Source organism: Eriocheir sinensis, chromosome 20 (assembly GCF_024679095.1).
Source record: "Eriocheir sinensis breed Jianghai 21 chromosome 20, ASM2467909v1, whole genome shotgun sequence".
Classification (NCBI taxonomy): domain Eukaryota; kingdom Metazoa; phylum Arthropoda; class Malacostraca; order Decapoda; family Varunidae; genus Eriocheir; species Eriocheir sinensis.
In genome coordinates, this window is record NC_066528.1 from 9,762,879 (window position 1) to 9,780,585 (window position 17,707).

The following is a 17,707-nucleotide window of genomic DNA, read 5'->3' on the forward strand; positions in this document are numbered from 1 at the left end:
CAATATTGATATTTCAAATAGAAAAATATAGATGAATTCAAATTTTCATTATCTGTATTTTAGAAAACTTACAAAACCTGAAAACCACACATTGACATGTACATATAGACAGTAATGCTAGAGACGCCTGAACTGGTGTTGTGTTATTTGGCGTCCCAACCATCAAACAAACATTGGTCTCTCGTGAACTGGCCCATTACAACTTAATCAGTTATTCTTACTGATCACCATTAACACTTTAACAGTCACTTCAGTAAAGAAGCACTGAAGCACTGGTAACCGGAACGCTGGCACTCACTCCGTCACTCGAGATGCAGCTGAGAGGCCACGCGCCACGCCACCACGTGATAACAAGCCGCCGGTCTCTGTTTGTGCTCTTTACAACGGGATCACAAATTTCAGGCAGTGAATAATCATTTTGGGGGCAAAGTTAAATGATTTTTCTCTTTGATATAGTGATTTTTGAATCTAACATGAAAAAATAAGTAATCTAGTGTTTTAATGTTGATGAAATAATGAGATAACCGTTTCTGTCACAAATCATTAAATGATTGACTTTCCAATGCCTTTTGCAGATGCCGCCGCCTGCCGCTGCAGCTGCAAAATAGCTCACACAGCGAGGTTGAACTTGCTCACTGTTTATTCATTTCACTCACCGCTCACACTCAGAAATGGACACACTAGAACAAGACCAGGTAAATTAAATGTTTTTCCGGCCGAGTGTTTCCACAGTGCGTATGTGTGGTGGACAACAACAGTGCGACTTAATTCTTCAAGGAGGTATTTCTTGCAACACCAGCCCGTGAATTGGACCACACACGCAAAAGCCATGTCCCGTCCTGTGTTTCATATTTCTGCTGCCTCACACCTAACCTAACCTAACCTACCTAACGGGGGAGCTTCGCCCCCCTCGACCCCCTTAAGCTGTGTCAGTACCGATACTCACAAACACTTGGCTATTTTCCATTACATTTACATCCTGGATTGATGCATAACACTTTCTTGTGGTGTAAATACGTTTTCCATTTGAATGGGAACCACAAGGAGGAAAATAATTCATCAGGAAGGCTAAAATCAACTACAGTAACCCAAGGATGGGGCAGCAGATTAAGGGAGGAGGGCCAGGTGGCTAGCAGGCACTGTTGTAGTTACCAGGCGCAGATGGTTCAAATAATATTCTTGGTCGGTTCCCGCGGGTTTCTGACCGTCTGACCTTGTCCGTTATATCTGAAATTCATTATAAGCGGGTCCGTTATATCAAGGGTCTACTGTACTGAATTTTCTGCTTAACCATTCAGACAGCCAAATATGGAACAAATGGCATTCTGTTTTTTAATTAAGGAAAGAATGGCTACCTTAGTCTCAGTCCGCGTTGCACACTCGCAGAGATAGCACCTGCGTGCTGGTGTCCAATTACATTTGTGTTCTGGAGTGCGATCTTCAGCACTACAATGTGCATTCTTTGTGCTTTAACAATGTCCCCCAGAAAGGTGGTTAAAAGAGATGGTGCTGCAAAGAAGAAAACAGAAATGGTGGATATTACGCTCGCAACAGCAGGAATGGTGTGATCCTCGGCGGCTTGTATGCCCTCCTGGACGTGAGTAGAATAGGGAAACTGCAGCTGCTAAACCCCAGTGCGAAGCCTACTCCTTGAGCGTAGTTAGCAGTTGCGGGAGGCTCCGTAACAATCATAACACATTGATTTGTGTTTTATATTATTAATCATTGCTATTTGTTACTAAAATTACTTTTCTGAATAAAATAACATGTTATATGACTTTTTTATAAATACTTTTTGGGATATGGGATGCATTAATGGGATTCACAATAATTTCAATGGGGAAATTCATTTTGGTTTACGAATGTTTTGGTGTGCGAGCAAAAATCCAGAACAAATTAAACTCATAAACCGAGGTATGACTGTACATACAAAAGAGGTAGGCACTTGCTAGTACTTTCTTTAATGTACAAGAATGTCATGTGTTGTATATGCAACAATATACAGTCGTCCCTCAAATAGTACGGGGGTTAGGGACCCAGGACTCTTGTACTATTCGAAAATCCGTATAAAATTAGTGCCCCCCCTAGAAACACTCCTGGGCTGCATTTGAGAGAGGGAATCGGGACTTATGGAACGTCACGAGTGCTCTCAAATGTGTGACGCGGCAGCACGAGTTACCAACTCGGCACATCTGCTGGCTCCTGGCTTTGAGAGGTGGAGCGCCTTCGTGCTGTGATGACGTCATCAGCAAATATGGCGGCACAAACAAACACATATAAGTGTTTCCATTGCATTTCACCTCTCTGTGCCACCATAACCACTGCAGCTTCCTTTTCATCTTCTGTTGTAAGGAGTTAGTCAGCCAGGACAGCTAGTAATGCATGTAAACGTCACCAGGAAGATCAGTGTATGCCATTTTGCTGCGAGTGAGATGCCGTTACTATAGGAACGACGAGGCTTAGTAAAAGGACGGCCTTTATCTCTACTCTTGCAGCACTCTTGGAGCACTGGCAGTTACTGTGGCAAGAATTTCTTTTACATTATGATAGATACAGCGAACACTGCTCTCATTCACATGGTATGCTCTCCCTACCACAATGTAACTCATCCCAAAACGTAACTTTTCCTAAATCTGAATTCTTTTACAAGGTGAACACCTTTCTCGAATGCTTTGGGTGCTTTCAGCAGGTGTTTTGGTAGAACAGTGTTGCCACTCATGCCATGGCTACTTGGTGCAACGAGCGGGAAATTTAAAAATCCTAAAAAATTCTTCCATGACAATCCGTATAAAACCGAAACCGTACTATTGGAAACCGTACTATTTGAGGGACAACCTTGGTTTGCAGATTCCAGGTCTGCATCATTTATTACAGGCTATTCAATTAATGAATAAACCAATGGTCATCTTCCATTACTTAACCCCTTCACTATGGCTGGGCGACAACAGCGCCCCACGCCATATCTGAGATCGCCGCGCGCGCCAAATTTCAAATGTCGCTATTGAATATAACAAGTTTTCAGCCATGAACTCAACATAATTATCATGTATTATATATGAAAACATGCAGAATTAAATGGTGCACGTAAAGAAACTTTCTATGGCCAGGTCAAAACAGCGCCCTGCGCCGAATCCAGGATCGCCGCGCGCGCCAAATTTCAAATGTCGCTATTGAATATAGCAAGTTTTCAACCATAAACTCAACATAATCATTATGTATTATATATATGAAAACATGCAGAATTAAATGGTGCACATAAAGAAGCATAAATTAATTGATAATTTTGAGATGTAAGCATAAATATAAAGATAAAATAACTCATATATTGGCTAAAGCGAGCCAGGACGCAGTATGTGCATCCTCGGATATGGTACGGGGCATGCAAGGACGCAGTATACACGTCCTCGTGTTGAAGAGGTTAAATAAACTTGCCTTGAGAGTGGCATTGAAGCCAATGTATTATGGTCCCGGCAGCTGAGGTTGGAATCCTTGTAGGATGGGTTGTCCTTGGCCTTCGCAACACGCCCATTGGAATGAGATGCCACACAAAACTGTTCTGCCTTCAGAACATGTTCCCGCAGTTCACCAACAGCCCACTCCCAGAGTCTAGCCCAGGCTGCTTTCAACACAGCTCGTTGATACACAGGAACAAGACGTATATTTTCAAGACAATCCGGAAGCACAAACCTGAAAGAAAAAAAAGTTTGAACTGAACAAGGAAACTCTGCACCTATAAACATCTGAAAACATGATGTTTCTATCAAATCCTTCCTAATAAGAAACTTTTTTTCAATTACACTGAGCCCACTACCTCCACTACAGATAACACACTTGACAAGCTGCCTAACAATAAGTGGAGTTTCTCATTTCTGGTTTCTATGAAGTTGGGCATTCTGGAACACAAGAATAAAAGAAAAAATCTAAATAACTTCTCCCGTTAATGGAGTGTATGGCTTAAACAAATATGGTTGTTCAACTCTAATAATAATTAAGGTTGGTAGAATGAAGATTAATCATTCAAACTTCTCCCAAACAAGCCATCTTTTAAGCCTCTGAGCATCTGCATAACCTCATCCACTTGAGATTGTCTCTTACAGAAACAACCCTGTGAGCAAGGTTGACTCCTAGGTTGTGTGCCACATGCTCATATGGCTGGCACGGTATTGTATGGTGTCTGTCTATTCTCGTTTGTCCCACCTTTTGTTTACAAACACAAGGCAGACATGTTTTGACGCAGTATAGCATCACCAGCTGTGCCTTATCCCATGTTGTTCCCGCAATATTTCTTTTCTTTTTACAAACAGAAAACAAGTGGGGAAAATAATGTATTATTTATTCAAGGAAATTAAATTAAAGGGTTTTAAATAACCTTTATCTGGCAACAAATGTTCAGAATTTGTTATAGACATTTATGGAATATGACAGCTTGTTCTGACCGGCACCCCTCGTATGACAGTAACATTAGCTAATCAGTACATCGGCATTGAGTAATTATAAATTCTCCTGCAGTAAAATTCTGTGTCACTTAATGGGATGAGAAAAAGAGATGTTAGCTTAATCCTTCAGCACATTTTTTTTCTTTCTATTAGGTAAAGCCCTTTGGTTTGGCAGTTATGAGTTTGGCAAATTATTTTGGCACTTGACATTGGCCAAACTGGAGGAATAAGAAAACAAAAAAAAAATATATATATATATATATATATATATATATATATATATATATATATATATATATATATATATATATATATATATATATGAAAAGACAAGACCCAGAGTGGCTTCACACTTACGAGTTCTTGGGGGCAAATGGTAGCAGGCCAAGCCATCCATGAATGAGGGTTAACCTCACTGAAGGAAGGAAGTTTTTCTTCTGAACTAGCCCTAAAAACATTTCAGTGCCTCTCAGTCTCATTTCTGCTCTTTCCATCTGCAATGTGAACACAGTATGATAAACATATAATAGGTACATGTTTTCTTATATAATATTCAACTTCAAATCATAAAATTGGCTGGTATTTTGAACAGTCACCCTGTCAATAAAAAGACATGTATAGATCTGCTGACTCATGAACATGAAAACATTTTAAGTCATCATCATCATCTATTTTATTTCCTGACGACTTATATTACTATTTCAAACGGCCACCAGTGATCATATCTGTATTTATCTGTTGATAGATTGTCCAGTATTACCTGAATTACAACCCCAACCTATTCTGCTATTCCTTCATTGATTTCTTTTTTCTTCAACTTATATTTCAAGCCTATATATTCCATATACTGTGAAGGTGTATATACATGGATGTGTTTATAGGGTTGCCTTGAAGTTTAGTGCAAAATACTTATTCTTTTTCATGTACCAACTTCCCTACTTCCTGAGGCTATAGTTGCCCTCACACTGGATGGTGCTGAACATTGATGATTCACTTGTACTTAAAATAGAACTATGTTACACTGCACACTGGTGATGTACTCACCTGGCTGAAGAAAGCTTTCCTCATGGCTTCAATGTTTATAGTTTCTTCAGAGCAAACAAACTCTATCACCTTGGAGGCCAACTCCACAACCCTTGCTGTTGGTGGAGGTGCCGTGGGGGTCAGCACTGCGGGCGAAGAAAACAATACAGTAATAAATAAGGAAATAACACACAGAAAATTATAGATCACATACCACTGGGTTCGACTTGTTAATGCAAAGGCTTAAATATATTGTAAGACCCCTGTACATAAAAGGTGATTCAAATACTGTATCATGCATATGAGCCTACCATACTCTGCTTCTAAAATTGCCAAAGGTATCAGAGGTAAAAGCAATATAAAATAACAAAACCTGAGAGCTCAAACAGTAACATATACTGACTTTTCAGGTTTTATTGGGTGAAGCAGGTAGTATTTTTACAAATATTTATATATTTCAGTAATAGTAATAGGATTAGAGGGCATGAGTCTATAATGCCTTTACTCATATGAACTGTATATAAAGACACCATGAGGATAATGAGCATGGAGACTGCCATGTCGCATACATTTTTGTATGTACACAGTGCCTGGCATGAATAATTTCTGGAAGAATAGCAATGCACAAGCCCCCCTTTTCATATTAAAATCCTAATAACATGTTTTCTTAAACTCTATGCTACATTTCCCAGCAAAAAACGAAAATGCTTTTGTGATGCCTCACATTATTTTCATCATCTGCTATTCATATAAAAATTATGGCACCTTGGTTTTATGCAAAATATGCAAGCAGCATGAAGACTCACACGAGCATGGCCTGGAGGGAGTGAGAGGAGCCCCAGACAATGATGGAGACCGTTTAAGATTAAGGCTGACAGATCCCTTTTTCCCCTCTTGCTGCTTCCTTCCATCTGGCAAAATCCTGAGTTCCTTCTCCAGAGCATCTATGTCTGCCTCCTTAATATTGTTGTCTCTTGTTGTTTCTGTTCCACCATGACTAGAATCCTCTGGCTCTGGTAAGTCCTTACAAGCATCCTCCTGCTTGTCAAGGCGGCCACTACTCACGTCATCACAGCTGTCCTGGACATTGCCCCGCTCCTCACCATGGCTACTGTTGAGACTGATGTCCTCAGCAGATCCACTAGCCTCCTTTGTGTCCTGCAAAGAGATAGTATCCAATATTACCATACTACAGTGAAATGTACCCCATTTTCCAACTGACAACTCCAAGAACTTTGGTTAAGATTGAATACCCAATAAGTAACATTACTCATTGAGATACACTTTAAGATTCTTGCTCAATATTGCTCACTTATTATTACCACTTGATTTTCCATAAGTTTAAATAACACCCACCCACACACACACAGGCTACACATTTTTTTCTATTATTATAATCTTTATATGAAAACATGAGTATCAAACAGTACTGCTGTAAATTAATTTTTCTAGCTATAATAATTTGTTTGCTATTTTCTAATTTTGTTTATGTGGCAATAACATTAGCTCAAGGGAGGCAGCCAGTTGGCATTGTTTAGAGCTAAGTTTTTCAGATAGTGTTTTATAGCTATGTTATTTATATCATGAGTTATAAATCCCAATTTTCTTTTCCTAATGGGCCTAATGGTTGGCCCCAACCTGGTCGTGGCACAGGCAAATTTGATTGCAAGTGGTGGCCATGACATAACTACAGTAGAGCCTCATTTAGCGCGAGAATTAGGTGGATGAATGCGGTCGTGCTAACTGAGTTCGCGCTAATTGAATAAAGTAACCAATATGAAAAAAATTATTTGGTGCACACGTGGGTCTGACTTTTGGGTTTGATAATTACTCAAAATAATCACTCACATTAGAAAAAAAAAAAAAACCTACGATTGGCTGAGCTCTGAAAACATGCTTGTGATTCGCTGGGAGTTCGATGACGTCATCGCCGGCGCTCACCTGGTCAGCGTCCTCGCTGCCTTAAGGCAGTATCACACTGGCCGTTTTCTTCTAACCGTTGTGGCTACTGGCATCGCCCGTGCGCCCATCCGGGAGTGAGTTGTCGGTTCACCATAACCTGGTGTCACACTGAGCCCTTTTCTTCCCACCGCGTTGGTGGCAGCTTGGACAACCGGCAAATCCAAATTTTCCGGGTGTGCGTCACACACGGCCAAGGTCAGTTGCCCGTATTCACATCCACAACGTAAACAAAGCACTTGCCCTGTATCAACAAGCCGTCGTCTGCTAAAGTAAAGGCTCTCGCGGCTTGTGCCGCGCATCATGGCGGCTTGGCGCAATTTTCAAAATTCAGTCGTGGTGGCTGCTCGCGCTAACTGAGGCTTTCTCGCTAATTAATTTTTTTCTTGGTAGATGGTGGCTTGCGCTAACTGCGGTTCGCGCTAATTGATCTCGCGCTAAGTGGGGCTCTACTGTATTGTCGAGCCCATGCTGCTCCAAGGGCTTCTCTTGACTCAAGTTGCCGAAGTTTAGACAGTATGCCATTATTCTTTCACAACTTGGTGATGACTGAAAATTACTAGCTGTTTGAAGTAGAACTTGAACCTACTGTATTTGATGGCTTATAAGACGCACCCCCAACCTGGGCTGTCATTTGAAAAAAATAAATAAATAAACGGGTTTAAACCATGAGTTTCTGGTGAAGATTTTTTGCCTGACAATCATTGCCCTCACCACTAACAGGTCATTTTTAAAGTTTCATATGTATTCTGATCCTTATTAAATCAGAATGCTTTACATTTAAAATGCTTGATACTTATTGGGACCTGCCAGAACTGGTCCTTCTTAGAGACTCAGGGCTACTGCTTTGAGGAGTAAACAAACATGGCGGAGACTGCAACAGTGGCAGAGGGGTAACGGGTATAAAGTTTGTACGGGCGTACTGCTGGGAACAGCCACAAACGGACCTTCCAAGGGCCCGGCAAACACTCAAATTAATTTATAATATACTGGATGTATATGGATATACATATGAATATTAACACAAAGGGGAGAGACGAGAATTCACTAATACTTGATGGCGGGGTGGAAGACGAGCAGTGCGGCGTTCTTACCTTTCAAGGGCCAGTAAATACTGATGCCACGGGCTGAGCGCAGTGTTGCCAAACTATCGTACTCATTGCATTGCATTTTTTCGTAGTTTCCGACTGATAACTACAGCAAAAAACAAAGAAACATCAATGAATAACAGTCTTAACGCTAACTCTTTTAATTTTCCATTTTATTGGTGTAGGTTACGAGAGTTTGAGGCTTAAGAATGGTAAATACGAGATGTCCAGTATGATAATTCGGCACCGTTGGCTGAGCGGAAAGGAGCCGTCCGCTAGTTTGTTTACATACAAGCATGGTTAAGCATCATCACTTAATTTTCTTTCTGACTGTTGTTGATTTATATGAAGTAGCAGTAAGTACTACTGTTATACATAGTTACTTAAGAAAAAGTTGCCGTTGTTGACGTAGCAGTGATCGCCAATTTGTTTACGTTTGCGGAGAGGTTTGGTGAACAAACATCCGCTTTAATTTAAGTGCCAGTGTACCACTAAACCTTCACTAGCCAGTAAACAAAAACTGAACCTTCACCATATAAGACGCAGGGTGATTTTCTGGATCTTTTTTCTGGAAAAAAAATGCGTCTTATAAGCCGTCAAATACGGTAACCACTTGGCCACTGCCCTCCCCATACTCATTTACCCCCACCACAGACTCGAGGGCTATGTGACAGAGGTGATCACAGAGGCCATGCCCAGCCATAGTGTATGCCCACATCAGAAAGAATACTAAAATGAGACTGACAAGCTATTCATCTGAAAAGTGACGAGTTCTCTGTGGCCTACCAGTAGCTCATCTTTCTCCTGGGTGGTTGCAGTTGTGTCATTAGAACGGAGGCGTAACAACTGTGTCACCTTCCTCCATCTGGACACTCCACGGACTGCAAACTTGTCCAGAGCTTCCACGTCACCACAGCTGGCTGGCCGCACCTCATAGAACACAAATCTGCAGGCAAACATTGGAACTAGTAACATAGAGCTTTTTGAGTTAGGTAATATCTCTACATCGAAAATGTAAAAATAGTCTATTTGAATTTTGTGCAAATTTCATTTACTAGAATTTGTAACAATGCACATCATCCATAACCTAACTTAACCACCATTTACAAGAGTAATATGACACTGTTTGATTGTGCAGAGTACAGCCAAACCTTGGTTTACAAGTGCCTAAGTTAACGAGTGTTTTGATTTACGGGCAAAAAAAAGAATCACAAAATATGCCTTAGTTTACAAGGGGTGACTTGGTATACGAACATCCTATTTGTACAAGATTTTTATATTTTTATAATTTGTTGCCACTGCACGGGTGGGGACACGGGGTATATGGAGGCCGTCATGGTCGAACGTGTACATCCCTCCGAGGAGGGACCACAGACCCTTGCCGGGTGATGGCTCATGAAGGGGAGGGGAGGATGCCGATAGACCGACTCTGTCGACTGACGTCAGCCTAGCCGACCAAGTCGGTCTTTTGGCGAGAACTGGCGTGTTTTTTGTGTAAGTCGAAGACGTGAGTGTGGGTTTCCCTTAGTTCGCCGCAAGACGAGAGTGCTCAAAGAGGAGAACAATGGGAATAGTATCAGTTAAGGTTGCCACCTTGAGCTAAAAAACTAAGGAACACAACTTCCCATTCTCCAATACAGAACGAATCCAAACTTTAAAGAACTACTAGGATACTATCCTCGGCGGCTTGTATGCCCTCCTGGACGTGACTGTGACTCCCGTTCACCCTCCAACTCGGACGATACGTCGGATTAGCTTCACGTTGATGGTCAAACGTAGTTCTGGTGCCTCGAGAATAGGGAAACTGTGGCTTCTAAGCCTCGGTGCGAAGCCTGCACCTCAATCGTAATTAGCAGTTGCGGGAGTCTCCGTAACAACCATAACACATTGATTTTTATTTTTTTTTATTTATTATTGATCCTGTTTAATAAAATTACTTTAATTCTGGATAAAATAACGTTAAATTATTTTTATATATTTTTTTGAGATATGGGAATCATTAATGGGATTTACAATTTTACATTCATTTCAATGGGGAAATTTATTTTGGTTTACGGGTGTTTTGGTGTGCGAGCAATATTCCGGAATGAATTAAACTTGTAAACTGAGGTATGGCTGTACAGTGTTCCCTTTTTATTCCTGGATTGTTAAAAAAAAAGTAAATGTGAAATATTCTTAAATATGCACCATAAATTTGAAGCCTCAGAAACTATATTCAAAGATCAACTTTCGGGTAACTCCTGTCTCTCAGTGTGGTAGCAGCATAGTGATTGCATTTTAGTTGCCCTTTGTCTTCCTTTCCTCATAAAAAACATCAGGAGTGAGGAATCAACTAGTTCTGGAGGGGTGTGGAATACAACTGTCATGTATGAGGGCGGTGTCATCCAATGGCCACATTAGAAAAATGGAGATGAGAACCAGTGGTGGGCACAGTTCCGCTAATCCGCTAACCGCTAATTAGCGAAGCTAACTTTTTTGTAAGCTGATTAGAGTTTTCGCCAACATTGGAAACTGTTAGCAGACCAATTAGCTTCTGCTAAGTGTAGTCCCTCCTCCACTAACTTCAAGTCCACTAAAAAAATCATACAGGTTTGTTCTTGTCCGTTGTGGGCAGACACAGCACAAGTTGAGCCACATGGCGCAATAAATCCAGGGCTTCCACTTTTTGGGTAAATTACGCCTTGAAGTAGGGTAATTGGACAATTATTAGGGAAACTTTTTGGTATTTTAGGGTAATGCATCTTCCACTTCCAACTCTTTGAACTCAGGATTTAATAACAAGAATTTGATATTTTCCACCTGACAAGAAATAAATTTAGAATAATAAAAATAAGTGTCATTTATGGAAAAAAGGAAAAAATGTATAAATTTGCGGGAAATCTTGGGTAAAATATACGGATTTAGGATAAATGGAAGACTTCTTTCTCTTCTCCTCTGAATTTAATTTGTTTAATTGTGAACACCTTTATCATCATCTGATTTTAGCATGTTATACCTTCCCAGAAAGCTCTATGTCTGAGCTACAACATATTGAAATTTCAGGTCACAAGGTCTGTTTTTAACCCTTTCCTTGTGCGTGGGACGGGGCGCAACTATCCCCTCAGGGCAGTCAGGCAGGCCAATGGGGGGTCTCTTTTAACCTCTGTATCTCAAAAACTATTCATCACAGCTAAAAACCAAAAACACCACTGGAAAGAGGAGGTCCAGATCTATAGGAGTCGGTTATGTATGCCTCTCTTGCGAACGTACTTGCACATTCAGGGAGTGTTGAATGTGAACACTTATGTCAGTGTGTGCGGGATGATCAGCCATATTGAGAGAACTGCGGACATCTCTCCCTCAGATTCTGGCAAGGGAGTATTGCCAACTGCAATATTTACAAATATTTGGTCAAAGAATCAGTCAGGTGATAGGTGAAGCTATGCAAAAATGCCGATATATTGGACAAGAACATCCACCAGTTACTTGTCTGTAGATTTGCCGCGCTGGGCTGATACGATTTTCCACCAAATTTAGTGAAGAACCCACTCAATTGGCAATCCTGTGTTGTGAGAATTAGTGTTGGAACACTTTCATACGCGGGAGATTTGAGTGCGGCTGGAGCTCGCAGCGAACGTTTAGCACCACCAGTAAATGCGCCTTATGCTCGCTGTGAGCGTTTAGCAATGAAAGGGCTAAGGGGGGCGGCTACGGGGTATTTTTCGACAAATATATTTGAAATTTAACAAATGCGTTTTTTTCCGCTCAGCGTGTCCAGGATATCTTAAACTGCCATGTGGTCAAATTTGTTTTCATAAAATTAAATCCCCTCCCCCCCTGGAAGTCATTTTTAAATGTCCTGCGCGGTTGCGTCATAGAATGACTCATGCGTGAACACATGTGGTATCATTCAATGCTTGTATATAAGTAAAATTTGCATTAGAATAATTATTTTCTACGCTTGAGGGTTATGTTCCTGGTCCAACATACAGCACTGGAACACAACTTTGGGTATACCAATGGAAACATCATACTACATATCCTCGGATCTGAAGCATAATTGCAAGAATCCCTTCAGTGGCTAGACCGGGAAAGATCAAGGCATGCAACACCCAAGACAAAGAAGAAAAGAAAAGAGAAGAAGGATGAGACATACCAGCCTGGAGGATTCTAGATAAAATCTGGCTACAATGAGGAAGGTGGCGCCTTCTGACACCCTCACCTGCGAGTGAGTAATACTTTCTTAGAAAGGGGGACCAGATGCCTTATTATTCTGAGGTAAGTTAACAAGGTACTGTATATACAATCTGTGAAAATTTCATGCCAATCAAATAAATACAAATGGTAGGACAGAGATGAAATGGAAAAAAAGTCTTAAGGAGCCAATATCTTGAAAAGTAGTTTTTTACACTTCAAAAAATTTCACAAAATTGGTAAAAAGTCTGACCAACTTTTGTTAGGTATCATTTGAAACTACAACTAAAGGACAATTTTTGCCCGCTATAAAATTTCAAAAAATGTCAAAAGAAAACGGGACACAGAGTGGGGAAAATTATGTGACAATTTTTTTTTTTTTCGAAGACAAAACAAAAAATCATAAATATTCTAGCTGGGAAATGTAGATAGGTAAACAAAGTTTCTATGGTATTTTTTCAAGGCGATTAACTGAAAAATAAAGTCTGTGAAACAAAAAAAAAAAAAGAAAAATACGCTTTGTTTGAGTCTCTCCTAAACTTCACCTGAATTTAATGAAATTCACAGAATATCATACCTTTACACTTACAAACAACATACTAAGACTTCAAAGCTATTGGACGAATTGTATGCGCAGGAGGACCCCCCATATCTGCCCCCCTTAAAGGTTTTAGAGCCAAAATACTAAACCGAAGCTAAATTCATATAAAAAAGTTAGTGGTTAGCATTAGTTTCCACTCATTTGTTTATCAGTTTAGTGGTTTAGCGGAGGCGAAGCTAACTTTTCAGTTAGTGGATTACCAGTCAGCGAAGCTAACTTTTTGGTTGGCGGTGCCCACCACTGATGAGAACACTAAAGAATCTGCATTAGGTGTTGGTAGGAAAAGCAAATGTGGAAGATTTAGTTCCAAGAATGGGTGAGCAAAAGAATAAGGCAGAGGTATGGTATAAGCTAGGGAGGTGTCCTATGACCAATAGATTAGCTTCCCCGTGCTTGTATTTCCTCCTTCCTGCAACTTGAACCCTTTAAAGAACACTTTCAAGAGAGGAGTATCAAGACACCTCTCCACATGTTTTAGAGTATTCAATTAGGATCTCCTGTTCATTTCTTGGGAGCAGTACTTCTGCAAGCTTTCTTCCCATTTACTTTTGCACTTGACTGCCTCCTCTGCTGTGAATGATGATGATGGTGGTAGTGGTGTGTATTGATCAAACACAATGAACAGCATCATGACCTGATGGGTAAACTGAAGAATAATTTATCAAACCAACAATCAACCTGTTTTTTCTCCTTACCTGCACCTCTCCATTACTGGCGCACACACCTCCTTGTAAGAGCGGGTCAGCTCCTGCCGGCGTCTTATGAGTTGCCATTTAGTATTATGGACATGGCGCAGCAGCTCTTGAAGACCCCGAGGCAGCTCCAGGGCCGTCTCCCACCCATGGCTATCTTCAGCACTAAGTGCCAAGCCTGCAGAATGTCAGTTCTCTGAGTAAATATCACAGCCCTTATCATCACCTTGGCACAACACAATGTTTCTTACAAAAGTGAGATCCCCCCCCCCCCCCTCTCCAATAAAATAACACTATGTCCTCATTCTCACCCTTAACTTCCCAATCTGAAGGAGGTGCGACTCTTTAATCTTTCTCTACAGAGATGCAGTAGGATACTGAAGCATGAAATTTCCAATCCTCAGTCTCAAGGGTGAGAGCTCAACCCAGGTACAATGGGAGGCAATCCAGCTCAACAATGTACCAGACCCAAGCCCACAAAAATGAAGAGTTCTTGTTAGAAAGGGCATAAAAAAAAGCTTCAGATAAAGATGACAGCAACAGCAACAACAACATGGCTCTTAGTCTCAGTCCCTTAAAAACTGAAAGCCAGGCCTACCTTGCTCCAAGACCTCAATGAGCTGTGGCGTGAGGTGTGTGTGGCGCAGCAGTGTGGCTGAAAGGAGCCGCCCAGCTTCTTCAATGGGATGGTCCAAGGAGAAATTAGTGTGCAAAGAGTGGCGGCTTGAGTGACGGATCTCCCGGTCACATAAAGACAAATACATTTGGACGTAGGGATCCTGAAACAAGTCACAGTAAGGAAAATTAAATGTGTGCTGCAAGCAGTGTAACAAATGTTTTTAACTTAACCTTTAGTACATATATATACAATGCTTACACAGCAGAGAGGTACACATTACAAGTTGAATAATGAACAATGATGTTAATTTAAAACCTTTGTTAAACATCACTTCATTAAGTAAGTTGAACAACAAAAGTTATGAGGAAGCAGAAATAAATGAAAATTGGCTTCTGTGGGTCCAGCTTTCTTAATTTGTATAGGATAGAATTTTGTACAATAACAGGAAGTTAGAACAGCTTTCCATTTTTTATGCCAGCATTTGGATTATCTCAAATAACAATAACCTTTAGGAAGTGTCCCACAGCACAAGAAATCGCCATGTAAATGATGCAGTTGTCTGCTCCTTTTCATTCACACTCACCTTGGCAACATACTACTGTAGACATTTGCCATATATTGTTTGCCTCTATAACCAGTGGTTTCTTGGATCAGTGAAGTCATGGCTTCAATAATTTTGCCTATGGAGGCTTCCAAAGGCAGTGAAGGGAGTGACATGTAACCTGAATGTCCAGAACTTTTAATGTGAGTGTACAGTCGTCCCTTAAATAGTACGTGGGTTCGAGACCCAGGATCTCCGCACTATTCGAAAATCCGTATAAAATTAGTGCCCCCCTTAAAAACACTCCTGGGCTGCATTTGAGAGAGGGAATCGTGACTCTCAGAACGTCCCGAGTGATCTCAGACGCGTGACGCGGCAGCACGAGTTGCCAACTCGGCACATCCGCTGGCTCCCGGCTTTGAGAGGTGGAGCGCCTTCGTGCTGTGATGACGTCATCAGCAAATATGGCGGCCCAAACAAACACATATAAGTGTTTCCATTGCATTTCACCTCTGTGTCACCGTAACCACTGCAGCTTCCTTTTCATCTTCTGTTGTAAGGAGTTCATCAGTCAGCTAGTAATGCATGTTAAACGTTGCCAGAAAGATCAGCGTACGCCATTTTGCTATGAGTGAGACGCCATTACAATAACAACAACGAGGTTTAGTAAAAGTACGGCTTTTATCTCCACTCTTGCAGCACTCTTGGAGCACTGGCAGTTACTGTGGCAAGAATTTCTTTTTCACTATGATTTTCAGGGTGTTTGCCCCGAGGGAATAAGCCGTTTCAGAGGCTGTAGTTGGGACTGAAAGGGACAACTACCTCCAGAACTAAGACCAAGACCCAAGATGATAGATACAGCAAACACTGCTCTCATTCACGTGGTATGCTTTCCCTACGGCAAAGTAACTCATCCCAAAACGTAACTTCTCATAAATCTGAATTCTTTTCCATGGTGAACACCTATCTCGAATGCATTGGGGTGCTTTCAACAGGTGTTTTGGTAGAACAGTGTTGCCACTCATGCCAGGGCTACTTGGTGCGACAAGCGGAAAATTTAGAACTCTAAAAAAAAAAAAAAAATAAATAAATAAATAAATAAATAAATAAAAAAAAACACTTCCATGACAATCTGTATAAAACCGAAACCGTACTATTTGAGGGACGACTGTATTTGCCTGGTTGTGGTAGACATAGGGAAACAAGCTGCACTCATGGAGCTTCATCTTCAAATTGCAGTTTATCAAGTTTAACTTTAAATTCATGAATAGTTTTTGCTTGAACTATCTCCTTTTTGAGGTCATTCTTGGTGTCAATGCATTTACGAGGAAAGCTGAGTTTCTTCATATCTCTCAGGCACTTCGTCTCCGTCTATTTCTTTGCCTGACTTCCTGTGTGTATGTGCCTGTGCCTGTGCATGAGTGTGCATGTGTGCTTTTGGCTCAGTATCAAAGAAAAAATCATTTGAATGCATGACGAACCTGCATTGGCCCAAAGTGTTTCAGTAAAGTAATTTAATCACAAATTAAAATTAAGTCACAAGTAGAGAAGTACATGGTGGCAAAGCTTTGGATCACTTCTTTAAATACATTTTGTCCAAATTTTACCTGTTTTGAGTCTAACAACAGACAGAAGGTACTGTGTTTGACGGCTTATAAAACGCACTTCAATTTGGGCAGGCATTTAAAAAATAAATCAATAAACGGGTTTAAACTAAGTTTCGCATGTATTCAGATCCTTATTAAATCCCAATATTTTACATTCAAGAACCTTAATATTTGCTGGGACCTACCAGAGCTGGTCCTTCTTAGAGTCTTGAGAGTCCTGCTTTGAGATGTAAACAAATATGGTGTAGACAGTGACACTGTCAGAAGGGTAGCGGGTATAAAGTTTGTGCACCATCGTCAATATTATCCATATACAGTCAAACCTCAGTTTACGAGTACCTTAGTTAATGAGTGTTTTGATTTACGAGCAAAAAGAAATCACAAAACATGCCTTGGTTTACGAGCGGTGACTTAGTATACGAGCATCCTGTTTGTAATTTTTTTTTTTTAATGTCGCCACCTTAAGGGTGGGAACACGGGCTATATGGAGGCCATAGGGGTCAAATGCATATGTCCTTCCATGGAGGGACCACAGACCCTTGCCAGGTGATGGCTCATGACGGGAGGGGAGGATGCCATTAGATCGACTCTATCGGATGACGTCAGCCTAGCCGACCAAGTCAGACTTTCGACAAGGACTGGCGTATTTTTTTGTACAAGTCGAAGACATGAGCATGGGTTCCCTTTGTTTGCCGCAAGACAAGAGTGCTTAAAGAGGAGAACAATGGGAATAGTTTCAGTTAGGGTTGCCACCTTGAGCTAAAAAAAATAAGGAATGCAAGATCCCATTCTCCAATATAGAATGAATCCATAATTTAAGGAACGGGTGGCAACTCTAAAATTTCTCTAACCTGCCATGACTGACAGCCGCTGCTGGTGAAGGCAGGAGGAGGGGGGAGGGTCATTACAAGGCGTATTTTACACGTATTTCAGGACGACACTTGACAAACATAATTTTATGGACTGGT

General features: G+C 40.9%; 1 protein-coding gene across 2 annotated transcripts in view; it reads right to left on the reverse strand.

Annotated features, from left to right (window-relative positions):
* LOC127001164 (E3 ubiquitin-protein ligase HERC2-like) overlaps positions 1-17,707 on the reverse strand; it is a gene marked incomplete at its 5' end in the record, with an annotated part of 186,835 nt that overhangs the window by 131,366 nt on the left and 37,762 nt on the right. For both annotated transcript variants that reach the window (XM_050865379.1, XM_050865378.1), the window contains 7 exon segments: positions 3,433-3,687; positions 4,794-4,930; positions 5,481-5,605; positions 6,266-6,617; positions 9,293-9,452; positions 13,976-14,150; positions 14,571-14,751. In XM_050865379.1, the coding sequence (XP_050721336.1) occupies positions 3,433-3,687; positions 4,794-4,930; positions 5,481-5,605; positions 6,266-6,617; positions 9,293-9,452; positions 13,976-14,150; positions 14,571-14,751 (1,385 nt within the window).